The sequence below is a fragment of the Colletotrichum fructicola genome, assembly GCF_000319635.2.
Source record: "Colletotrichum fructicola Nara gc5 chromosome Unknown KSG_Nara_v1_contig09, whole genome shotgun sequence".
Lineage (NCBI taxonomy): Eukaryota > Fungi > Ascomycota > Sordariomycetes > Glomerellales > Glomerellaceae > Colletotrichum > Colletotrichum fructicola.
Window position 1 is genome coordinate 3,390,287 of NW_027094059.1, and position 23,158 is coordinate 3,413,444.

Below are 23,158 nucleotides of genomic sequence, written 5' to 3' on the forward strand. Positions count from 1 at the left end.
GGTTCAATACTAAACAAATGTTGCTGCCTTACGGCATGGCCGAAAAATGTCATCGTAGACCACGATTTGGAGCCAGCCTGCATGGGGGCTACTGTTGGAGGCTGTGTCATTTGGCTACTCGGGCGCAATAGCGATGGGGTCTTCAGCTGTGCCTCACTAAGTGCCCCCATACGTTGACTTTGTATGAGATTGCCTCGTTGTGGTAACTGGCGGTAGCCTGTTGTTTGAAAGAATATTTATAATGAATCATCTTCCACGCTTTAATGGTCTTGTAGGAATAATCAAACATAACATCCTCTCATCTCATTAACTCAGCCACGTCCCATTTGACTCCATCGACAGCCCGTTTCTGTCATCCATACAAACACATCGTATCAACACCATAATCTATCAGTCAACTATGGAAAAGGGCCCTATTCTCCCGACCCATGTGTCGGCCCCGAGCTCAAACAACTGTTGCAATGTTCGTCGCTCAGCCTTTGGCGCAGTCATCATCTCCTTGGTTTTGTGTGCCTTGGTTGTTGAATTCTTCAGAATTGATAGTCTTTTGTCATCGGTAAGCTTGTTTTCTTTTCCCGTTTTAAGCAACGGAGTAAACATGTAAGACTCATCATGCTGACTCTGTGATAGATTAACAACAACTTGATCGTCATTGGAAACCATGAGATCCCACAAGCGATGCTCGCTGTCAACGAAGAAAACTCGGGTCTTCATATTCGCTCCGACGATGTCGAAGCTCTTGCCTCCACAGACGGCCGTTCTGGATACAATAAGCGGGAAAGGACAGAGGGAAGATCTGGATACAACAGTATTGAAGAGGGCACTGTTACCACTGACGGCCGATCTGGTTACAACCGTCGTAATGACAACGGAGACACAGTTGTTACCACAGATGGACGCTCTGGATATAACAAGCGTGAGGAGGAAGACGGCCGATCTGGCTACAACGGTGTCGAAGACGGTGTTTTTACGACCGACGGCCGCTCCGGTTACAATCGTCGGGATGTCGAGGCAGACGGTGTTGTCACGACTGATGGTCGCTCCGGGTACAACCGCAGGGAAGAGGGCGCTGATTCTGTCACTACTGACGGACGGTCTGGATACAACAGACGTGATGAGGAGGCGGAATCAGAAATGACCACTGATGTCCGATCTGGGTACAACCGGCGTACAGAGACCGACACTGTTATCGACACCAACGGACGCTCACGTTATAACAGACGCGATGGTGAAGATGCTGCTGTCTCCACTGACGGTCGATCTGGCTACAACCGCCGCGAGGAGGATGGTCGGTCTGGGTACAACAAAGCTGCGGAGACAGATGGTCGTTCGGGTTACAACCGCGCGATTTGAAGACTCCTGTTGTCCCTGATAAATGTACAGGGAATTCAGAATGGATTTAGATACAATGAGCTCAGGCTCGGGCGCTGGCGGCTGGTCTCATTTCCTTCGGCTCAGTTGGGCACTATAGCCGACTTCTTCAGACACTCAACTTAGACCATTTCTTATTTATATGTGTCATCCTCAATTGAAATCTCCAATGCGATAGCTTTTATTCAAGCGATGACAATATTTGAAAAGTTCGTGCATATTCCCGAGTAAGAAGCCGGGCCGGCCCCACCGCCATTGGTGTTGTATCCCGCTTGCCGATGCCGATCTCCGGGCGTGATCTTCCAAATATGAACCTACATCCTCCGCAAGCTCTCGGGGTAGCCAAACTTCCAAAGCTCATTTGAGTGCTTACGCGTGGGAATGAGGTTGATCTTCCAGCTTGGCTGTGGGGTCGCAATACCAAAGTCCCAAACCGGGTGTCATGTAAGTTTGAGAATTCACTGATGGTCCGCTTGTGTGCTGACGGCTTCTCGGGGAAAACAGCAATCCAACTAAAACAATAAGTTATGCCAGAGGAATATAACATTGGACCGAAGCAGTCTTCGTCATACGCCATCTTGAGAAGCTGTCTGTTCCGAGATCTTTGTGAGGAGATGTGTTCTCATGGAACGGGAGGCCTCCTGCCTACCAAAAGGAGACTGGCCGTAAACGTGTCATATTCCACAGCGTCATCCCAGTCCGGATAACCGGCAAGGCTTCAAATGAGCCACGTAGAGCGCAGCGTGTTTGACCGTATCTAAGAAACAATAAAAAGGCGCAATAAAGAGCATTCATGGTGATCCGTCCCATCGCGCTCCATCGAAACTTTATCAAAAGGTTGATTTTGGGTAGAGCCCCTACAACGAATCAACCCTGCAGCCCGTTGGGGTAGCTATCAATCAACGCAAGAATCATGGTCTCCTGGAAGATTGTGCCCTGCACGCTCGCCGATGCCCCGGCTTTGGCACGAAACAACATGAACGCCTTCTGGGCGACAGATAAAAACTGGAAACTCGGCTGGACGATTCAAAACATCGAACTCGATTTTCTCGTTGGCGAAGTTATCAAGCGCATGCCGAACAACCTCCTGAAGAATCGCGAGACGCTGCGTCATTTCAAGGCAGTTGATCCCGAGACGGGTGCTCTCATGGGCTACGCACGCTGGGAGTTGCCCGCCAAATACGCGGATGCACCGGAATGGGCAGATGCGCAGATTCCCGATGTAAGCGAGGAGAAGAGGAAGGCCATCAAGGAACGAAGCGACGGCGCATGGTGGAAGCCGTACAGCATGGACGGCATCAATGACTGCGGTCCCGAGAAGCACCGCATCTTGGCTGAGGACAGGTACATCAGTAAGGATCCATCAGTGAACTGAATTTCGCAACTCTTCATCCTGTGATGAGTCTAATCGCGCTACAGGTCTTGACTATTTGGCTGTTCATCCCGATAACACGGGCAAGGGCGTTGCTACTGCTCTGGTTCAGCATGGTGTACGACTTGCCGAGGAAATGGGAGCTGACGTCTTCATCTTATCATTCGAGGCTGCTGTGAATATCTACAAAAAGCAGGGGCTGAAAGAAGTTCACAAAGCTTATCAGGACGATACCAAATACGGGGGCTGTGGATACTGGGTCTATCTTCTCACACGGGAGGCGAAGAAGCAGGAGGGCAGTGGACATGAAAATCCTACGCAGACTACGGGTGTGTAGAGCTACATTGACAATGATGAGCTTGCCGTTGGCTTTAGGAAATATTGGATCTTTACCGCTGCAATTTGACCTCTGACTCTCCCATGCACTCGGCAAATTCGCTCCTTATCTTTTCCTGTTGTCTTACGTGTGGGTCGACAATCATTGGCGAGCATTTGACGACATCATGTAGCAAGGTTGATCTAGGCAGAAGCGCCCCGCATACTCAACCATTGGCCAGCCTGGCTGCGATCATACACCATGTGCTCAGCGAGTGCAGGGGAGATAGCCTGATTCCTCTATCCTCGATCTGACATGTCTAAAATGCACCAGATCAATCGCCGGGCTGAAATCGAGGTCTACGACAGGCTGTCACAAGTATCTTGAGATCCTCAAGATTCTAGTACAATGAGGACCAAGAAGAGAGGTAACCAGGGGCCTCCCTCCGAGACCGACTACGAGATTCTTCATTTGAAGCGAGCTATTGTGGCGCCCAATGCAGGGGAACATTCTTGCGACAAATGCATCGGTATATTGGTCAAGCCACTTCCAGAGCCTTTCCAACGCGCTTTTACGAAGTCGAAAGACTATTTCCGGCTCGACGTGACTACCAGTAAGGTCCAAAAGATGGCAGCATCCGGGTGCGCTTTCTGGACCATGATCCAAGAGCGCCTGGAGTTCGAAGCGTTTAAGGTGGTGCTGGAGCAGCAATGCAGCAAAGTTGAGTACAACCTTCAGAAGCATGACGGGCGTTGGTCAAACGTGCACTACGAAGCCCTCGCAGCCTCTATGGGAGAAGAGCAGGTGAAGGAGTATCAACGACTATGTCAAGTCATGAGGAACCTACCCTGGCGGTCCGCATCACGCGACGACGAATCGGTCGGGGCAGTTGCCGCAGATGTAGCAGAAGACTTCGTGAGAATCCTGGTGGCTTACACAAATATCGACGATGACAACCCGGGAGACTATGACGACCAGTCAGCAAAAGTGGATGTTAACATCATTATGCGGCCTAACCCAGCCGGAGAACGATTCAAGAGTGTGCGATGGATTTCATTTTGGGTGTCATTCTTTGCCTTGGGACTTCCAGGCAAGTAAGCTGCTCATCATGCATGAGTAACCAACTGCTTACCAAAGAACGATATTAGGAGACTTCGGAGATGCCAGACAGACTTACGTCGGCTCTCCATCGAACACAACACCGGACAGCTTGGCATCGATGTCTCTGATCCAGAGTTGGCTGAGGAAATGCGAGATTGACCACAACTGTGGTATCAAGGATCGACCCTCCTCTATGCCATCGTTTCTCCTGGATGTTTCCTGCAAACAAAAGGTCAAGCTGGTTTCAGTCACCCAAGACATGAGGGAGCGATACATTGCGCTGTCGTACTGCTGGGGAGTCGGTATACAGAAGACGATGCTGAAAATCGGCAACAAGAACGATCTCATGTCTGGACTAGAGCTACATCACTTCGACCCTACGATCCAGGACGCTATGAAAGTTACCAGGGAACTCAACTTCCAGTTTTTGTGGATTGATGCCCTCTGCATCATACAAGACGATTACGACTTCAAAGCTAAAGAGCTGGGGAAAATGGGAAACATTTACCAGTGTGCTACGTTCACAATCATTGCCTCGGCAGCCAAAGACGTGAAGCAAGGATTTTTAAGGGATCGGCATGCGACTATTGGACCGGCAAGAGATATGACGGCGCCTCAGCCCATATTCAAAATCAAGGCATACGGAAAGCGTGGGAAGCACTATGTCCAAGTCCCAATTCTTCTCACGCCGTACCACTTCGACTACCCCGAGCCGTGGTATACTAGAGCTTGGACCTTCCAGGAACTCTTGTTCTCAAGACGTCGCCTTCAGTATCTGAACAATCGAACAACATGGAGTTGCTATCGTGGAGAACAGGTTGTCCAGCATTGCGATGGTTGGATTATCGGAAAGGCACACACACACCCTGGCTATGGCATTGCGGAGCAAGAAACCTTCTCGGATGTGATGGAAATACTCAAGAACCCTGGTGATGCCCAGTTCAAATCCAGTGAGCTTCTCGAATACTGGTGTGAGCTTGTGGATATGTATTGCACCCGAAAAGTAACATATCAGAGCGACCGCTTGCCGGCAATATCCGCCATAGCGCAAGAGTTTGCGGTGGCTTTGAAAGACAAGTACATCTGTGGTATTTGGAAATCAGATCTACCATCGGGGCTTTTGTGGTCTTCACAATTCGCTCAAAGTGACAACAAGAACCCAGTCCGACGCCCTGGCCCTGTCGAAAGGCCCAAACCGACATGGAGCTGGTCGGCTTACGATGACGATGTCACATGGATAAACACGCATCTCGAAAAACAGAAGGATCCAGACTTCGAAATCTTGAGTCACGATATTCAGCTCGTGTCTGCGGATGCGCCATTTGGTGAGGTCAAGAAGGGCGAGCTTCGTGTGCGTGGCTTGATAATAGGGATCCCACTTCCAACCACAAGTGCTGAAAATGGGATACCAGTCATCATTGTTGAGGGGATGGAGATGCCGGCAGTTATTGACTATCCCGACGACCCCAGATTACAACAGAACTCTCGTTCAAAATTGAGCGCACTCATTGTTGTCCAAACCGGTTGGTCAATTCTAGAAGGAATTATAGTAGCGGAGGAAGAGAACAACAGATGGTCTCGTGTTGGCTGGTGGGACTCACAACATACCCGAACGGAACCATTAGCGCCAGGATCTACTGAGAAGGACAGCATGAAATCTGCGAAGGAGGCATATCGAGCCAAGTTAAGAAGTCTTTGGGGCGGCAAAGAGAATGTTCGTGAAATAGTATTGATGTGATGAAGATCGACTGATCGGATAGGCCGTTGGTTCTTAGAAAGGTGATTTGAATGAAGAAGGCATGAGGACACAATACCTAGGAAAAAATGGGACACATGGGGCCTCTTAGCCTGCAGTTGAGATTCGTTAACATTTAGATGGTTCCTTAATGTTTGTTACTCGCTAATCAGATACCGTGTGACACGCCAGAGCGGTGACTGGAACAGGTCGGATCAACTAGGACGACAAGACAGATGGAAATCAGATGTACTAAATTTTGCAAAGGGCACGCAACTAGGATCTCAACCTGATCATGTTAATCTACACAAGCTCGCTTTCTGGTCCGTTTTAGTAGGCAGGCGAGCATCTTTGTCAGTGTCAATCGTGTCAATGAGTCGATCAGATATTCATGGTACAGGAAGCCATTTCCAATTGTTTTCTTTAATACTAGTCCAGCATCTCCTATACTATATCCTTGAATCTTATAGGAACCACCTGAAGTCGGGGCTCTTAGGCCCATCGTTCAGCTTGGACGTCGGCACGTCACTAGCAGTTAGGTTGACACCCTGCGCCCTGTTCCTCCTCTTATTATCCCAAATCATGAAGCAACCCAGCGACAAGGCACAAAGAATGCCAGTGCCACCAAACGAGGCTGTCGTGATCAGTGCAGGTGCGTATTTTGGCGCGTCGGGCTTGCGGAAGATGTTGCTGCTGACGAGACCCATGAGGTTTGCCAGCGGAACACCAATCGAGGTCAAGAATACACCTGGTATTTTCAAGTCAGCTTTTGGTGAGTAAATGTAGCTGATAGATGACGTACGCTGGTTCTCGTTCACAACGTTGTTGTTGTACCACGTTGACAGTAGGACACTAGGGGCTGAAGTTCCCCACGTCATCATGAAGCACGCATAGTATGCCAACTTGATCTGCCTCTCAACATCGTCGATCGCGGCATAGATGATGAAGCCGATGAAGGTTAGAGAGAAACCCAATGCGATGAATGGGAAGCGAAGGCGGCGCCAATCGGAGAGGAAAGCCAGGATGAGAAGCATGCAGGCTCCGGTGACATTCGGGGCAACGGTGTACAGGTTGGTTTTTACGGTGCTGTAGCCCAGACGCTGGATGATCTGGGGCATGAAGAGGTTGACACTCTGGAGAGGAACTCCGAGGCAGATTTCGATGAGCAGGAAGCCAAACTGTTATCAAGTAGTCAGCAAAAAAAACACAAAACTGATTTTATGTAAATGATACGGGGAAGTCTTACTGTAGTAGGGTGCTTAAAGACCTTGGCACTCTCCTTGATGCTCATCTTCTCGCCAACGACTGAAGAGCTATCGACTCGGATGCGGTGAAAAGCGAGTTGCTTCTCTTCAGCGTTGAGAAATTTAGCCTCTGCAGCGCTTCGCGGAAGATACCAGAAAGCGAAGATTGAGAAGAGAACACTTGCGGTTCCCTCCACGATGAACAGCCAGCGCCAGGGGTAGAGGCTCGTGCTCTTAATGCGAAAGACACCGAAGGCGAGGAGTCCCGAGAAGGCATTCGCCTAAACTTTGTCAGTCGCTATCCTGGGGAGGTTTCGGGGAGAGCAAGTCTCTTACAATGTTCGACGCAGCATAGAAGATAGCCAGTCGTCTCGCCAGCTCACCGCGGCGGTAGAACGTCGTCAGATAGTAGATGACCAAGGGGAAGAAGCCGCTCTCGCTCATGCCCAAGATCCATCGCAGTGCCAGGACGCCACCAAAGTTCTGCACAGCCGCCATGAGCAGCGTCATGCTTCCGAAGGTGAACATAAGAATCGGGAGGATGACCGCCGGGCCGAACCTCTTGCCGACGAAGGCGACGAACGGGGCCGCGACGACATACGGCACGAAGAAGATGCTGACGATGAGGTTGTACTGTCCGTCTTTGAAGCCGAGGTTGGTGCTCATGCCATCGGTCTCGGCGTTTCCGATGTTACCCTTGTCGAGGGCGTTGAACAGGTCTGCGTGGATGAAGTCAGTGATCGCAGGCAAAGTGCTGGTCGCTGGGTGCCCGTCTTACACATGATGGCAAGCACAGGCATGAGCCGGAAGTCCAGCTTGCGACACAAGCGTCGCTCCGCCTCGTGGTCGACCACGTGCACCTCGTCGCCGTAGGCATCGATCTTGCCATCATTCCCAACCTCGTTCCCGTCTGTCGAGCCCTCCCGGATCGAGCCTTCACGGTCGGCCGCCCGCGTGATCTTGCTGTCCGCCTCGTCGCCCATGGTGAGAATCGGAGTCGTCTCGTAACGGATTGCTCAGGAGGCAAAGGTGGCGGTGTGTCGCGCGCTTTGGGCGTCGTGCGATGAAGGAGGGAGCATGTTCGGACGAAACAGGATAGGATACCTGCGTAGATAAAGTCACATTTGGGGTCACACTCAATTGGGGTGCTTATCGCTTCCCCAAATTCAGCGTCAGAGCATGTCTTATCACGCTGGTCGGCTAATACGCAGGGCAGGATCTCCTCGGCTGCTTTTCGCGCGTGGTGTTGGGGTATGTAGAGGCAGCTAAAGATAAGGGTGATACTAGCTGTGGGCCTTCTCCAAGGAACATTTCAGGGATATCTAGTTCCTGATGGGATAGGCTCGGTTTAACCCCAGGTCGATCGGCAGAGTAAGCTCTCTTCTTGGTCTTAAGCTACGGTCCCGGCTGTTGCATACTTGGCTGGGTTTGACGCCCCGTGACGGTCGCATACCTGGGCGAATGCTGACCACGTACAGGACGGCCAAACGGATGGAAGCCGTTTCCAGGATTTTGGCGAAGCCTTTCATGCAGCGATGGGAGAGCAGTCTACATGTATTCTCGAGGTCCGCTACCACCCCGCAATTACCTCAATCGCCTCGTGACTTCAAGCTTGACCTGCAACGGTCGTATCGGTGCGGGTGGAGTCTAGTGAAGCTTTATCAGACCGGCATTAGGAACCGATGAGGACCGACTAAAGAGGGGCCGTTCCGTGGGGGTCGCGAATGACAAGCTTATGGGCCCAGAAACCGTTCTTGTCGGTAGCAGTCAATCCTTCATTTAACGTTACTTTTGGAGGTTGGTTATGGGTTCGTGTCATCCATACGGGAAGATCCACAGCCAACAGATATCGAGAAGTGATAAGGGGGGGAATCATCTGTCATGCAAGTCCCGTGCGGGGAATTGGGTTGATAGGACGATCATACCTCAACTCTCCGCGGGCAGTGCTCCGATTCCGACAACGGACTTGTTTCTGGGCCAGTTTGGCGCGGAGCATGCGTCTGATGTAGAAATCAGAGTTTCCGAAGAGACATCTTTAACTACTATGCCCGAGCAACCAACATCTTACCAATCTCCCGAGTAACTATCACCTGCATCAACAACCCTTGCCTGACCTAGCACACCATCCTCCCACCAACAACCAGAACAATGTCCTCTACCAAGACCCCCGTCCTCACCGATAAGGCCCCCAAGCCCCTGCCGGGCATCTACAGCCAGGCCATCATCGCCAATGGCATGGTCTTCTGCTCCGGCGCCGTGCCCATGGACCCTGTGTCTATGAAGATCATCGACGGTGACATCCAAGCTCACACCGTACGTGCATTAACCCCCCCCCCCCCCAGTTGTTGGTTCCCGATGGGAACGTTCGGCGGTAGCTAATCTGTGGTTGCAGCACCAATGCATCAAGAACCTTACAGCGATCCTGGAGGGTGCCGGTACCACCATTGACAAGGTTGTCAAGGTGAACGTCTTCCTGGCCAACATGGACGACTTTGCGGCCATGAATGAGGTCTACTGCACATACTGGGGCGAAATCAAGCCTTCTAGAACGTGAGTCACTTGCTGGTTGGTTTCTGCTTGAGATTTGGTTTGCTGATGAGTTATGTGTAGTTGCGTCGCGGTCAAGACTCTGCCTCTCAACGTTGATGTTGAGATTGAGTGCATCGCTGTGTTGTAAGCTAGTTGGCGAGCTGACAAACAGATCTAGTAATAAAAGTAAAAGTTCAGAAATGTCGTTCTCTCAAATTGCCGGTGGGTCTTTTAGTGAAGACTTCCACAGCCGACTATGGTTTCAACAACCCATTACGCTAGAGATGCGCTCGGTGAATCCATCAAAAGGCTTTATGAACGTCTCCCGACGTTCTGATCAGAGTATTCCGGGAGCAAGTGAACATTGGAATCTTTGATTGAGCTGTATTATCATGGGTACTACAGAGCGGTATATCCCAATTCCCTCAAGTTTATAGCAACTCAACCAACTTCTCCACAAACAACGTAATCGCCCTCCTCCCATCTTCCAACGCCTTGTCCATCGCAATGAACGGATGCGGCTGCCCCTTCATAACATGCAAATCTACCGCCACCCCCGCGTCCGCTAGCTTCTTCCCCAGCGCCTCGCCCTCGCTCCGCAACACATCAAGCTCGCCCACCACAATGCTCGCCGGCGGCAACTTCGACCAATCCCCCTGCCACAGCAACGGGCTCGCCTCCGGGTGCGCCCAGTCATCGCGCCGCGGCAGGTAGTGGTAGCGGTACCACAGCATCTTCTCGGCCGGCAGCGCGGGCGTGAACTCGTTCTCGCGCCAGGAGGCGTGCTCCGGCGCGGCGGACTCGACGGCGGCGGTGTTGTCGGCGACTGGCACGGAAAGCAGCTGAACTGCGATCTTGGGGATGTCGCTGCGCGTGGCGGCGCGCTGGCACAGGACGGTGGTGAGGTTGCCGCCGGCGGAGGAGCCGCTGAGGGCGATGCGGGAGGTGTCGAGGCTGAGTTTGGAGGCGCCGGCGGAGATGGCCCAGAGGAGGGATTCCCAGCAGTCGTCGACTGCGGCGGGGAAGGGGTCTTCTGGGGCCAGTCTGGGGATGTTCTTAGTTACAACTCACTTTGAAAGGCTTGGGGGGGCTTACCGGTAGTCCACGCAGATCGTAACGCACTTCGCGCGGTTGGTCAAATTCGTAGCGATGACATTCTCGGTGTCAATGTTTCCCAACACCCAGCCGCCTCCGTGGAACCAGATGCACAGCGGCCATCCCTTCTCAGGCTTCTCCCCCAAAGGCGTGAACGCACGAACCAGGATATCGGGCCCGGTCGTTTCTTTCCGTGGGATGTGAAAGTCCTGGGAGCTCGCGACCTCGAGCTTTGGTCCGGCGCCGGGGATGAGAGTGCCGCTGGCCCTGGACGCCGAAATGGGCTGGTGATGCACGACCTGCTTGTCAAAGACGAATTTGTTGTAAAAGTCTTTGTACTCGGGGTTGATGCGGTCGAGGACCGACGGGTGCAGGGGATACGGCGGCTCAGGCATGATGGGGTCCGATGGAAGTCGAGGTATGGGAAGAGGCAGGGGGTACCGATTGGGTTGCTTAATTGAGCTTGAGGGTGTGTATCTCGCAGAATCACATCCCTTTTTTGCTTCTATATGACGAAGATGTGGTGATGTTTCCGGCTGCAGACGGGCACGGCAGCCGATGATCCAGGCCTCCGGTAAACGGATGCCCCAGTTGGCCGATAACGTTGCCCGAGCACAACAATGACCCCCAATCGGAGGTGAACTCTCGCCCCCACGTAATTATCAGTGAAGGGCCCCTCGACAGTTGAAGCGTTATCTGGGAGGAGAGGGAGGGTACTAGAAAAGATACGGTATGCGTGGTTGCATCATTGCAAGGATTAGGTTCAATCACACAGCTAACCCCGCATTCAGTGCTTGTCGATACGATATGTTCGGACATTCAATGGTTCCCAAGGTCGCTTCTCATGTGCGGGAACGCGGGGGAGCAATTGAGAGAATTCATGTTACGTACGGGCTTTTCTGAAAAAGCCATTCGACGACCAGCCCAGAATTTGCAGCAATTGGCAGAAGGAAAGGAGTTTCCTGCTCAAGGATGAATAATTCAGGCCTGCTGTCTTCATCGTGGGCCTCTCACTCTAAGCATGTGTCCACTTGACAGCGCAGCAACCTACCATGCGATGAAATAAACTACCGAGGTTCTGAACTGGGACACTCAGACTCGCGAGGTCTACCTCGCTTCTTGTGGTTTAAAAGGTAGGTGTTCCAGTTTACAGCAGCCCAAGACGTAGGAACAGGCAATGCTTGCCGGCGGCATGTTGCGTCGATCCCTCGGGCAAGCCGACGGCGAGGACACGGCCAAGGACTCTGCAACGATTTGCAGGAGCAGAGGCACAGCCACGCCAAACGTGTAAATTCTCGCTTGAAGAGCGTTGCCCGCCAGGTCGACTCAGATGCCGATCCGGTTCTCCAAGGCCAAGCATAGACAGAACTGATCGTCACCCAGTTGCAAAGACAGGGCAGACGATGCTCCAAAATGAGGCTGGTTCATCCCGACTTCAAACTCACCAAGCCTGCCAGCTCGTTCCTGACTCAAAGCAAGTGCATCGTGAAGCGTCAAAGTCGGAATAAGGTTTGACACGCAGCGCTGGACCGGCCTTGGCATCGTCTGAACCGCCACGCGGGCGATCGATCCGAGTCACTGGGACGCTCTGTAAATAGGCCCCCGGTGGCTGGTGATTTCGTTTTCGCTACCGCAATGTAGGGCGTTGAAGTATGCGAAATGTCTGTGATATTACTGCGACTTGGCGACATGGAAACCGTCTGTCGACGACGTCGCAAAGTGGCCGTGTCTGTGAAGTTAATTGATCGTGAATGGAATATTAAAAGACAACGGTGGTCTCTCAAATCGTAGGATTGAATCACTAATCACCACGATTCCTTCCAACAGTTATCTGTCCAGCTCTCCGCATCGCACGCAGTGTCACACGTCAAGATGGTGTCCGCAGCCAAGATCCTCTCTTCCATGTAAGGATGTGTCGATAATACCGACTGAGTGCCGGGCTGAATTGAAGAGCAGCACATTGCTGGCCGCGACCGCGGTAGCGCAGCGCGAGAGGAGATGCTTCTGCTCCAAGCAAGATCTTTCGGAGGGTGCGCCTCCGATGGAGGAGCGGGTCGACGTGGGCTGGACGACACAGGCGTGTGCGGATCAAGGATTCATGAGTAAGTCTTGGTGGTCACCTCCATGGGCGCAGATCAGACGGCTAACAAACACGCAGGAGGGAATGCGGTAAGTTTGCGTGCATGTGCTCACCAAAAACGTGACGTGTACTCACAATTTGACAGTGCATTATTGTCGCCGACGAGACGAGGGAGAACGACTTCCAGAATGATTGCCTGGAGATTTCTGGGCTGCAGACCACGGGCTGCCTCGACTAGATCAGGTAGATGGCCAACGGTGGCTGAATTGAATGCATTTCCTGGCCTTTCTCAACCAATATAGCCCATCCATCCTGCAGGATACACGCAATGCTTGCTCGAGAGCATTGGCGACTCGCTCGTGTATGCACTGAATATCGTAGCACAGGCCCGTAGTTCTTGGTCATGCGACAGCAAATACCATCAATTGAGTTGATTCCCCATATCTACCGCCGAGACTCCATTCCTGTTGTAGTAAATCGCATCGATTGCAACCGTACATTTGGTTTTTTGGTATCCATTCCCCTCGTAGCTCCTTAGTCGACGTCGACACCCAGCTTCCGCAGGTCGGCCTTGGCCTCGTCAATCTCCGCCATCAGCTCCTTGTGCGCCTCGGGGACATCGTTGAAGGTCATGACGTTGTAGCCGAGTCTGGCGAGAAGGTATGCGCCGAAGGAAACGAGGGCCCAGAAGGGCAGCTGCGTGATGATTGTTAGCCAGGTGGCCTTCCACAATGTGGCCGCAGGGGTTGGCGCCGCCCGCAAGCTGCGAGTCGACACTTTGAGGGGGGGAGAAAACGTACGACGGGGATGATTTGCTCCTGAACCTTGGCAGGGGCAGGAAAGAGCTGGAGGTAGAGGGCGAGGTAGAGCTGCGTGGTTCATCGATCAGTGACTGCTTCGCGGGTTCGAGGTGGGATACCAGGGAGGGGTCGTACCGAGCTCACGAGGAGCGCGAGGGAGATGGTCTGCTGGGCGCGGGTCATGGTTGCGGCTGTCTCAACTAAAAGTGATCGTTTGTCGAAAATTTGGCTGCGTCGAAATGAAGTTGGCGGTGGCAAAGGAATGACTGGGAACTGAGGTTCGTCGCGATCCTGGATTCTGCCGGGTTCACGATTAGAGTGGCAGATGTGAAAAGGAGTCGCGAAGCTGTCCAAAAGTTACGGTGGAGCTAGCATGACTAAGCCGAGCACGGACCCCCAGGCGCCCTTGCTTGCGCTCCCGCGGTTTACGCGACGGACCCACCAATGACGCTGCACCTGCCTCTCGAATCCGCTGGGCTTCACCTTCACCTTCACCTTCGTCAAAGGTGAAGGCAGGAGCGATGGTGAGAAGTAGGTATATGAGGAGGTTGCGTTCCAGCCTCAGCAACAGCGCCCGGAATAAATGGCCGTGAATATGCCCAGTATGGTAGAACTAGTATGCCAGCTGAACACAGAGATCATGATTATCCGGCGCTGGAGCCTTTGGGTTCGAATCCCTTTTTTCGTGTCTTTTTCTTTTCTTTTTTGGTCTCCCTGACCTCTACTTTTATCAGCTTGGACGTCCTCGGCATTTTGATCTATTTCACTGTTTGACATACTCGGCCTCTAACCTATTCGACTTCTCACTACATCGGCTCAAGCCACCAGTCGATGTCTAGTCGATGTCTTACACAGCATAAACGAACGATATGATCCGCTACCCTATGAGTAGGCTTTTCTTCCAAATATTTACATCAAATCGACACGTCGAATATCCCGAGTCTACCTGGGGCTGTCAGCACCCGCCTTGCCCTGGAGCTCAACCGCATCAACAACATAATTCGCACTCAGAAACGCCATGTCCCCTGTCCCGAGTACACCGAGAGTGAGGGTGTTCGCTCCTTGCCTCAGCGCGTTGGCCGGCACATCCCACGTGTAAACATCGCCAAACCCACGATACGCGCCCCGAGTCACCCCTCTAGAATCGATCAACGTCTATGCAGAGTCGTCAGCACACTCGCAGCTTCATCGATATGCCTCAAGAAACTTACCGGAGCACCCGGGTCACTCGCCTGCCAGTCGTTAATCTTCGCCGACGGCCGTCCGCCCTTGAACGACAGCGTCGTGCCCACCCGGAGAACCACCCCGTCCAGCTGGTCTCCCGCGAGGTTGAAGTCGACAGTCGCCACGCCGCCCGCCTTCGCAAACAGCGCCATCGGAAAGTCCTTGGCCTGCGACTTGCCCACCGTGTACGTCCCTCCCCAGCTCTCCATACGCGCGTCGGAGGGATGCATCCGCTCGATCTTGTCGCCGTTCTTCAGCTCCGTCGGCTTGCCGTCGAACTCGCCGATGCGCCAGATGACCGACGGCTTCGACTCCGTGGAGGCGATATCCTTGGTTACCTTGCCGCCGGCGGTGACCGTCACGTTATCCTCCGCGATCGGGAACTCGTCGCGGTACAGCTTCATCGTGTACGTCCCGGGCTTCATGAGCGGCGAGGTGAACTTTCCGTCGGTCGCTTTGGTCCAGTACTGCGCGTCGCTGTTGAACCAGTGCACCACCGTTTCGAAGTTGCCCGTCACACCCGTGGCTGTGCCCGAGACGCTTCCGCGCCCGCTGTCGGGGACGTAGCCGTCGATCTTGAGGGCGTCGAAGAAGCTGGTGTCCAGGTCGGCCGAGGGCTGCGCACCAGTTCTGGTCTCGGTTCAGCGGTGAGTCCCGAGAAAGGGGGACTTCGGTATCTTACGTGAAGCGCATCGCGTAGGGACCGAGGAGACCGAACCGCCACGGCTCCGTTCTGACGTGCCCGCTGTTCATGTACCAGTACAGCTCCTGGTCGCCGGTGCTCTGCGAGTTGATGTCCCTCATGAAGGGACCGCCGGCCGAGTGCTCGTACGCGTTGCCTGGCATGATCATCCAGACGCCGACGTTCTGCGGCATGGGATTAGCTGCGCCCTCCTCTCTTGTTCGTGAAGACTTACGTTTCCAGTGACTCCGTGGACTTTGTCGTCGACGAATCGATCCGAGGTGTACCTATTTCATCGGTGTCAACTTACTCTAGTCCCTGAAGGGTGAGAACCACACTCACATTTTGCAACGAGTAGTGTCGTCCGCACACCGAAATGTATCCTTCCCCTCAAACGCCGTACACCCGTCAAGATCAGCAACATCACCATGCCAGCCCGTTGGCACCGCCGCCCGCCTCAGCCGCGCAAGCCACCGCAGCTCTCCGGGCGCGATCTCGCCCGTGATGTGCGTCGCCATGTAGATGGTCGGGTCATCCGGCTTTGCGACGTAGTAGTGCGTCAGCGGGTGCGCACCGGCCTTGACGGTGATCTTGACCACGCCGCCCACCGTCTCCGCCGTGACCGTGGAGGCGCCCAGGCCGGAGTTGATCTGCGACATCTTGGAGGTGCCCTGGCACTCGACGCCGTTGTAGAGAAGGCTTGTGATGTCGCCATTTGCTCTGCATCTTTCTTAGCCAGCTGATCGATGGGGTAATCTTCATGAAAGGTCCTACTTGTTAACTTCAAAAACGAGCCCGCCGTTGGTGTCGACTTTGTATGTCGTGCTGTTGCCGGCTGCTAGACCAAAGGCCGCATCTGCCGCGCCCCAGAGGGACGCCAGGCTGGCGAGGAGGCTGATATAGTGCATCTCGACCCCGAATCGGAAACCTTGCGATCAGAATAACAGTACCTTGGATCCCGTACAGGAACTACTCAACAGGACCGCTCCCATCTTATACGCGCACCACAACGGACGAGTTAGCCTACTTATCGTCGCCTCAAAACCCAAATTCCCCCTCATCGTCGCCTATTTCTCCCGCGCGGAGAACCATCTCACATTTTCCCGTCCTCTAGAATGCTCCGAAAGCTTGATTCTGGCGCGACGCGTAGTACATAGATTTGGAGCAAGATCCCCTCATTTCGACCCAAACCTTGAGCGAGCTGCCCTTTCCCGGGAAAGTCTGCAGCGAAAGATGGCAGCGGTGGTCCGTGATGGTGTGACGTGATACGTTAGCTCGAAGCTGCAGCCAGGCACAGCTGTTTACCTGTTACGGTTTGGGGACGATAAGCATTCGGCTGACGTCCCGACTGGCGAGCTTATTTTGAATGAGATAGATGGAATGCAGAGCACACAAAAGGTCCGCGAATCACGATGTGCGGCATCCAGAAGCATGGTATCTAGTTTTCATGGAGTGCAAGGGATCCTGTGAAATTGTTACCATGAGTGAGCTAGAGGTCGTCGGTGCGAGCAAAAAGGAGGGCGACGCAGTTTGCTGTGGCTAGAATGGACAAGCATTGTGGTCTTCCTGCTGCATCAAAGTCTCAAAGTGCCAATTACCCTGAGTAAATGCTATACAGAGGAAGAAGTTCACGTCCACCAAACTGTTTCGACGGACGTTGATTTTGTTGTTGGTCACTGCCCATCTTCCCGACTGGGGGCATTCACAAAGTATCCCACCGGGGGCCACATCACCACGTGGTAAGCGACGAGAGAAGGAGAAACACCAAAAGTGTCGGTCGTCAGGGGGTTAATTGCTGCCCGGGACAGAGTGCCTAGGACGATCACCAGAGCAGAATTTTCAAGTGGCTGTTGGCTAATCGCTTGGCCATAAGATGTCCACGGGAGCCGCGGCGGCTTGTAAAGATATGTTGGATGTAACGGGCTGGGGGGGGGTGGTCGCCGGAGGCATTCGACGTTCAGACGAAGCACCTGTTCGTTAGCAATAGATCCCAGACGCTGCAGCGCGTCGCAAGGCCCCAAAGCAGGCCATGCTTCCCCAAAGTTGTCAACATAAGAGATCCTTCGGAGTCTCGTCCGACCGGCGCTCCCAACTCAAGGGACCGTTGAACTTCATGAAGCAGAGGCCCGCCGCAGGGCAGGGCGCGCGCACAGCCAACACCGCGGCGATCACTGACTCGTGGGGGCTTTTGTGGCATTTCCCCAGGCCCACGCTTCAGTGCCGCTCGCAATCTCAACGGGATCTCGGCCCCGTGTTCTGGCGGAAGATGCCGCTATGCATTTGAGCGAGAATTGGAAGTTTTCCAGAAAGTTGAAGGGTCAAGAGACTTCTGCTTCGGTTTCGGTGTTGGAAATATCCAAGCGCATGTTGTTAAATGGGTACTGGAAGTGAACCCTTGCGAAAGGTCAGAGTCTAGACCCCTTCTTTAAATGGAGAATCATCGAATTATCTACAACGCTGTCGTCAATGGCAGGTGGTATGTAAACGGAAGGGGTTTGCCGCTTATCATTCTTTGCGTTTGTCTTCGTCGGGTGTTATAAGGCGATCTATTCGGATAGAACCGAGTCCAGTCTTGTCTCCTCATGGACACGATTGCCGACGCTATCATCTGAACAGCGGCAAAGACATTAGCAGACGGCATGAGAAACAGGTGACCACAGCCACTTAAGCCATATTGAACAGCAGAGGCACACCGTTTGATGTCCCGTCAAAAATATATTGTGCCAGGGGTCATCCCCCGTCGCTCCCCCAGACCTCCATGGCTATCCATGTCGTCAATGAGTCGTTCGCGCTGCCAAAACTCGCACCGGAAGGAAATCGGCACCGTTATATCTCGCTCACTCCTCCCTCCAAGCAACATGAAAGCGCCTACAATTCTTGCGAAGCTACAGTATCTCTAAACCATCGAATTCACGCAACCTGCTTCCCACCAAACCACATCGAAATTCACATCATCACCATGAAGGTTACCGCCGTACTCGCCCTCGCCTTGGCGCACGCCGCGTAAGTCCACCCGCCAGCGCACGTCATTAACCTTAATCATTTTGGGTTTCCGTCGCTAATAGACCTGCCGCGCCAGCCCAGCTTTCGCTGGCTACCTCTGCGTCACCAACAGCGGCAACCCGAACCCCAGCACCAACATCTGCACCGCAGTCGGCGGAACCCCGGAGAAGAGCTACCCTGCGGCGGTAAGTCGTGACAAGTCTCGCCTTGGAGCAGGAGCGCATTTGCTAATTGACAATCGCAGTGCTGCGTTGATGACAGCAAGTTCGGCGCCTACCAGCAGGGCTGCAAGGACAACGGCGGCATCCGCGCGCAGTACACCTACATCTGCTAAAGAGCGAGCGAGTCGATGCTTTGGACTTTTGAAGGCGAGAGTGTTTTTAGGATACCATGAGCGTAATGTGAAAGCATAATACCAAATAGAGTCTATCAGGATCATAGAGAAGATCTGTCATGAAGCCTACATGTTAGTGATCTGTAAAACCTCTTATTTGCGGGAGACTCCTGCCTACCTTAGTAAGGCGTCCTAAGTAATGTCTCTTTTCACATCTACTTATTAGGCAGCCGGGTTTGATCTCTCACCAACGCCTAGATCACCATGACGGATATAGAAACAAATAACAACCTTGTGGCACGTCGGGTGTCTACACACGGCGTGAGAATGACGGCTCAACAAGACAAAGCTCGGTCGAGAACACGCAACACAGTCAAGAGACGTCGATGCGTACAGAAAGACGACACGCGTAAGTCATGAAGTAGCAGTCATTCGTGAGTATGCTCCCATGCTAAAACCATTTAATAAGCAAGCTTTTGCTTTGTTTGCAGCCATTTTCCACATTATCTACTACGGAATACTCATACGCCCTGTCTGGTTCAGGCAATCTTGTACACAAGCTTCTCAGCACTTACACCACCCTCCTCCTGCAACTTGAAGCCCTTCGGGATATCTTCCAGGCCGCCAAACTCCTTTGGCGGGTTCGGCTTGAGATACCCGTCCTCCAGCCACTTGGGAATCACCTGGAGGTACTTCTCCCAAAACTGCTTGTCGCCGCTCCTGTCGCCCTTCAGATTATCGAAAGCGCCGTACTCAAGCGGCTTTCCAAAGACGGTGTACGCCAATGTGCTCTCGACCTTGACGTACGACGGCGCCTCAACCTCGTCGGCCTTGCGGGGCAGAATACACATGACGTGTCCGCCCTCGGACGACATCGTCTGCATAACGGCCTTGGTGGTGTCGACCTCGCTGATGCAGTCAAACGCATACTGCAGCTTGTCGCCCGCCGCCTTCTTCACCTGCTCGATCCAGTCCGCGTCGCGGTAGTCGACCGTCACGTCCGCGCCGAGGCTCTTCAGCAGCTCGTGGTTCCTCTTGCTGCCGGTGGCGATGACCTTCAGGCCCGCCCTCTTGGCGAGCTGGACCGCGTAGAGCCCGACGCTGCTCGTGCCGCCGTTGATCAGGATCGGGAACGGCTGCGTGGCCGGGCTGGACGGCGACGGCAGCGCCAAGCGCTGGAAGAGGGCCTGCACGACGGTGGCGACGGCCAGCGAGACGACGGCGGCCTGGGGATCGGTGATGCCCTCAGGGACGGGGAAGACCAGGCTGCTCTCGGTGATGAGGTACTCGGCGAAGGCACCGCGCGGGGGGTCCGGGCTGCAGCCGAAGACCCAGCCGGCGACGCGCTGGCCCTCCTTGAACTGCGAGCCGTTGGGGTTGACGACGCTGCCGGCGAAGTCGCAGCCGATGGTGCGGCCGGCGTCTTTGGCTGAGGCGGTGGACTTCCAGTCTGTCGGGTTCTGAGCTACGTAGTGGACTTTGACGAGGATCTCGCCTGCGCCGGGTTGTGGGATGGGGATCTGAGTGGGATGTCAGTGAATGCGGGGTTGAAAGTGTGCCCGTCATGAGATGGTACTCACCTCTGCGATCTTGGCGGTCTTTTCGCCGGTGGTGACGAGAGCCTTCATTGTTCCCGACATGGTGTTAGTTGGGCTGTGTGAATGAGTTTATTAAGCGAGTGTGTATTGTAGTTGCTGGTCAAACAAGTGTGTCGAGTTACGCTCGTCTGGATCACGACTTTTATCCGGATAAAGGTTTAAAGTGGGGAGTGACGTTGAAGTGTTGTCTGAATAATTGCGTTCGCCGATGAAACGCTTACAAATCTTGCGCTGAACTGTTAGACTTCGAGGCGGTTCTGCACGGCATTCGCAGCGGGGATCTTTTGGCGTTGGATCCGCGCATAGAGTTAAGTGGTTGGACCGGGTCACCCCCACACGTCAAAGCGGACGATGAGGATACACGATTTGAAGCTACTGTTGATTTATAACTTCATCATCGTAAGATGTTGGAGTTGAGGATTACAAACCACGTCTTACGTCCTGGACTTAGTTCGGAAGTAAGCTGCCGATTCACCACCAGCACAACAAACACATTGCATGAACTCAGTCAGTAACAGCGTCTCTGGCTTCCGATCGTCCATATCTAACAGCCAAACAAAAAGAAAACGAGCAAAATGTTCCGAAACCGAGAATCGAACTCGGGGCTATGCCTAACCTCTCAAGTTCATGAGAGGGCATCATGTTGGCCACTACACCATATCGGAGTTGACGATGTGGGTTTACTGCGGGATCTTGCCTAACAGGCCCGCTGCAGACTGGGGCATTCGCGGGGCCACTTCGAAACGCAGTCGGGCCAACATCAAAAGGCCTTGATCATAGGAATGAGTTGCTATAGGTGTGTATTATGTTAACAGACGTGCTGCAAAAATCGCTGGACTGTAATGATCATGGATTGAAGCTGCAGACTACCTAGATGCACTCATATGAAGCAGCATCATCAGGATCGGTTCCAGTAAAGGTCAGGACCTTGGGATACATGCACAAGTTCACCGTACGAGTCTCGCTGGAGTTGCCGACCGCAGTTCCCTGGCCAGTCAAAGTCTCTGGCGCCGTGCCATTCTCAACCCACGCGCGCAACGCGTCGAAGACGTAGTCGCTCGGGTCAAACCCAGCGCCGCCGCCACAGTGAGAGACACCCGGAGCAGGGAAGAACCGATAGTAATCCTCGACATTCGCATCCCAGGCCTTGACGCGCTCGTAGTAGTCCACCGTGCCGTTGTACGGAATGAGAGGATCCTGCATGCCATGCCAGGTGATCATCTTCGTTCCGCGCTTCTTGAAGTCCGTCAGGTCGACGTTGTCGGTGCCGATGGAGGAGGTGTACTCGTCCACGGAGATGCGGTGCAGTCTGTCGAACCGCTCTTGGGTGATGCCGGAGCTCTCGATGCTCCAGGTGGAGTTCCTCTCGAGGAAGACGCCGAACCAGTCGTTCGTGGCGGAGAAGGGCGTGTAAGTGCAGTTGTCGACCGATGTGCAGGTTGGGCTGAAGACGGCCGTCAGGGGAGCATCCTGAGTATAACCGTACCATTGGAAGACGCCCTCAGCGCTGCGGGGTCCCTCCCAGAAGCCGTGCACGAACTGCGCAGTCTTCTCGTCGATGGTGATCGTCGCGTTGGGGTTGGTGCATGCGACGGTCTGGCCGACGAGAGAAGAAGCGTTGAAGTTGCAGGACCCAGGCAGAGAAATGATGCTGTCCTTGACGCCGTCGAGTTCGTCGCATGCCTCGATAGCAGCGTCCGTGAAGGCGTTAAGGACGCAGGACGGGGGGATCACATCTGGACTCATGTCAGCCAACTCTTCCTCTTCCAATTGGTGACGCAAAGCTTACCCAGCAACTCCGACAAGAAGGCCGGGTACATGGAAGCAGTCTGGAACTTTTGCCAGTTGAACGCCGAAGCCGAGGCCAAGATGCCGTCAAAGTGCTCGGGGAACCTCTGCGCCATCATGTGCCCCTGTCGTCCTCCGGTCGAACACCCATTCCAGTAGGAGTAGGTCGGATTTTTGCCGTAGTACATCTGCGTGGCAGCCTTGCCCAACTTCGCAGCTTCATCGAGAGCCACAGACGCAAAGTCGTTCAGCGCCGGCCAGTTGGTGTTACCCTCACTGACAAGACCCCATTCTGCTGTCGTAGTCGTAGAGTTGTGCCCTCCATCGGTTGACGAGCTCGAGTAGCCAGATGCCACGGGGCCGATGATGACGCCCGATCCGCCAGCAACCCAACCGCCACCTCCGCCCATCATGAACCGGGAGTTCCAGTTCGCCGCCTCAAGAGGAAGTCCGATGTAAGTGTTGACGTTGTCGTTCTGGCCGGGGTGCGTGTACTGGATAGCGATCTGGCAGAGATCCACGCCGGAGGCCGTCTCTCCCGTCGGAGCCGAGATGATGCCCACACCAACGCCGGTTCCCGCGTCTTGGCCGGAGGCCAGAGACTGGTTGCGCAGAGCAGAAACATTGAGAGAGATGATCTCAATGTTGCTCAGTGTCAGTGAGGCGAAGGTTGCAGAAGTGCAGGCGCTGGAGTTCGCTGCAGCGGCGACGGCTGTCGCCGCACCGAGGACCGAGAGAGTGCGTGCCGAACGGGCTGCCATGGTCATTTGCTGAGGCTGGCTGACTTCGAGAGAATGGGCGCCGACAACACCACAACAGACAATTCTCACCAGACTCACCGGCTGCGATCCCTGACTTATAAAGCCCCCTTTTCACGCATCGGGGT

At 53.8% G+C, this 23,158-nt stretch overlaps 12 protein-coding genes across 12 annotated transcripts; 6 read left to right on the forward strand and 6 right to left on the reverse strand.

Moving 5' to 3' along the window:
- Nucleotides 1–400: 400 nt before the first annotated feature.
- Nucleotides 401–1,353, forward strand: CGGC5_v015284 (uncharacterized protein; the record flags this gene model as incomplete). The annotated part of the gene is made up of 2 exons (XM_032022226.1): nucleotides 401–556; nucleotides 631–1,353. 2 exons carry the CDS (start codon nucleotides 401–403, stop codon nucleotides 1,351–1,353), a joined length of 879 nt encoding a protein of 292 aa, XP_031880938.1.
- A 931-nt stretch (nucleotides 1,354–2,284) lies between these two features.
- Nucleotides 2,285–3,080, forward strand: CGGC5_v015285 (uncharacterized protein; the record flags this gene model as incomplete). The annotated part of the gene is made up of 2 exons (XM_032022227.1): nucleotides 2,285–2,723; nucleotides 2,791–3,080. The coding sequence occupies 2 exons, from the start codon at nucleotides 2,285–2,287 to the stop codon at nucleotides 3,078–3,080; spliced, it is 729 nt and encodes a 242-aa protein (XP_031880861.1).
- A 387-nt stretch (nucleotides 3,081–3,467) lies between these two features.
- CGGC5_v015286 (uncharacterized protein) lies at nucleotides 3,468–5,898 on the forward strand (the record flags this gene model as incomplete). The annotated part of the gene is made up of 3 exons (XM_066153231.1): nucleotides 3,468–4,036; nucleotides 4,098–4,153; nucleotides 4,208–5,898. 3 exons carry the CDS (start codon nucleotides 3,468–3,470, stop codon nucleotides 5,896–5,898), a joined length of 2,316 nt encoding a protein of 771 aa, XP_066007560.1.
- A 461-nt stretch (nucleotides 5,899–6,359) lies between these two features.
- On the reverse strand, nucleotides 6,360–8,122 carry CGGC5_v015287 (putative transporter; the record flags this gene model as incomplete). The annotated part of the gene is made up of 5 exons (XM_032022229.1): nucleotides 6,360–6,643; nucleotides 6,698–7,073; nucleotides 7,142–7,420; nucleotides 7,476–7,858; nucleotides 7,918–8,122. The coding sequence occupies 5 exons, from the start codon at nucleotides 8,120–8,122 to the stop codon at nucleotides 6,360–6,362; spliced, it is 1,527 nt and encodes a 508-aa protein (XP_031880931.1).
- A 1,165-nt stretch (nucleotides 8,123–9,287) lies between these two features.
- yjgF (2-iminobutanoate/2-iminopropanoate deaminase) lies at nucleotides 9,288–9,816 on the forward strand (the record flags this gene model as incomplete). Its single annotated transcript, XM_032022230.1, has 3 exons — nucleotides 9,288–9,452; nucleotides 9,532–9,689; nucleotides 9,750–9,816. 3 exons carry the CDS (start codon nucleotides 9,288–9,290, stop codon nucleotides 9,814–9,816), a joined length of 390 nt encoding a protein of 129 aa, XP_031880932.1.
- Nucleotides 9,817–10,099: 283 nt separating this feature from the next.
- On the reverse strand, nucleotides 10,100–11,158 carry CGGC5_v015289 (AB hydrolase superfamily protein; the record flags this gene model as incomplete). The annotated part of the gene is made up of 2 exons (XM_032022232.1): nucleotides 10,100–10,712; nucleotides 10,764–11,158. 2 exons carry the CDS (start codon nucleotides 11,156–11,158, stop codon nucleotides 10,100–10,102), a joined length of 1,008 nt encoding a protein of 335 aa, XP_031880827.1.
- Nucleotides 11,159–12,635: 1,477 nt separating this feature from the next.
- Nucleotides 12,636–13,081, forward strand: CGGC5_v015290 (uncharacterized protein; the record flags this gene model as incomplete). Its single annotated transcript, XM_032022233.1, has 4 exons — nucleotides 12,636–12,667; nucleotides 12,720–12,865; nucleotides 12,922–12,932; nucleotides 12,989–13,081. 4 exons carry the CDS (start codon nucleotides 12,636–12,638, stop codon nucleotides 13,079–13,081), a joined length of 282 nt encoding a protein of 93 aa, XP_031880826.1.
- Nucleotides 13,082–13,377: 296 nt separating this feature from the next.
- Nucleotides 13,378–13,826, reverse strand: DPM3 (Dolichol-phosphate mannosyltransferase subunit 3; the record flags this gene model as incomplete). The annotated part of the gene is made up of 3 exons (XM_032022234.1): nucleotides 13,378–13,539; nucleotides 13,644–13,712; nucleotides 13,779–13,826. 3 exons carry the CDS (start codon nucleotides 13,824–13,826, stop codon nucleotides 13,378–13,380), a joined length of 279 nt encoding a protein of 92 aa, XP_031880799.1.
- A 759-nt stretch (nucleotides 13,827–14,585) lies between these two features.
- Nucleotides 14,586–16,457, reverse strand: rglA-1 (Rhamnogalacturonate lyase A; the record flags this gene model as incomplete). The annotated part of the gene is made up of 6 exons (XM_032022235.1): nucleotides 14,586–14,798; nucleotides 14,855–15,497; nucleotides 15,550–15,734; nucleotides 15,785–15,836; nucleotides 15,892–16,269; nucleotides 16,324–16,457. 6 exons carry the CDS (start codon nucleotides 16,455–16,457, stop codon nucleotides 14,586–14,588), a joined length of 1,605 nt encoding a protein of 534 aa, XP_031880828.1.
- A 2,051-nt stretch (nucleotides 16,458–18,508) lies between these two features.
- Nucleotides 18,509–18,886, forward strand: CGGC5_v015293 (uncharacterized protein; the record flags this gene model as incomplete). Its single annotated transcript, XM_032022236.1, has 3 exons — nucleotides 18,509–18,552; nucleotides 18,629–18,737; nucleotides 18,797–18,886. 3 exons carry the CDS (start codon nucleotides 18,509–18,511, stop codon nucleotides 18,884–18,886), a joined length of 243 nt encoding a protein of 80 aa, XP_031880829.1.
- Nucleotides 18,887–19,425: 539 nt separating this feature from the next.
- On the reverse strand, nucleotides 19,426–20,526 carry CGGC5_v015294 (Zinc-type alcohol dehydrogenase-like protein; the record flags this gene model as incomplete). The annotated part of the gene is made up of 2 exons (XM_032022237.1): nucleotides 19,426–20,406; nucleotides 20,467–20,526. The coding sequence occupies 2 exons, from the start codon at nucleotides 20,524–20,526 to the stop codon at nucleotides 19,426–19,428; spliced, it is 1,041 nt and encodes a 346-aa protein (XP_031880800.1).
- An 828-nt stretch (nucleotides 20,527–21,354) lies between these two features.
- CGGC5_v015295 (putative feruloyl esterase) lies at nucleotides 21,355–23,033 on the reverse strand (the record flags this gene model as incomplete). The annotated part of the gene is made up of 2 exons (XM_032022238.1): nucleotides 21,355–22,220; nucleotides 22,274–23,033. The coding sequence occupies 2 exons, from the start codon at nucleotides 23,031–23,033 to the stop codon at nucleotides 21,355–21,357; spliced, it is 1,626 nt and encodes a 541-aa protein (XP_031880831.1).
- Between the last annotated feature and the right edge of the window lie 125 nt (nucleotides 23,034–23,158).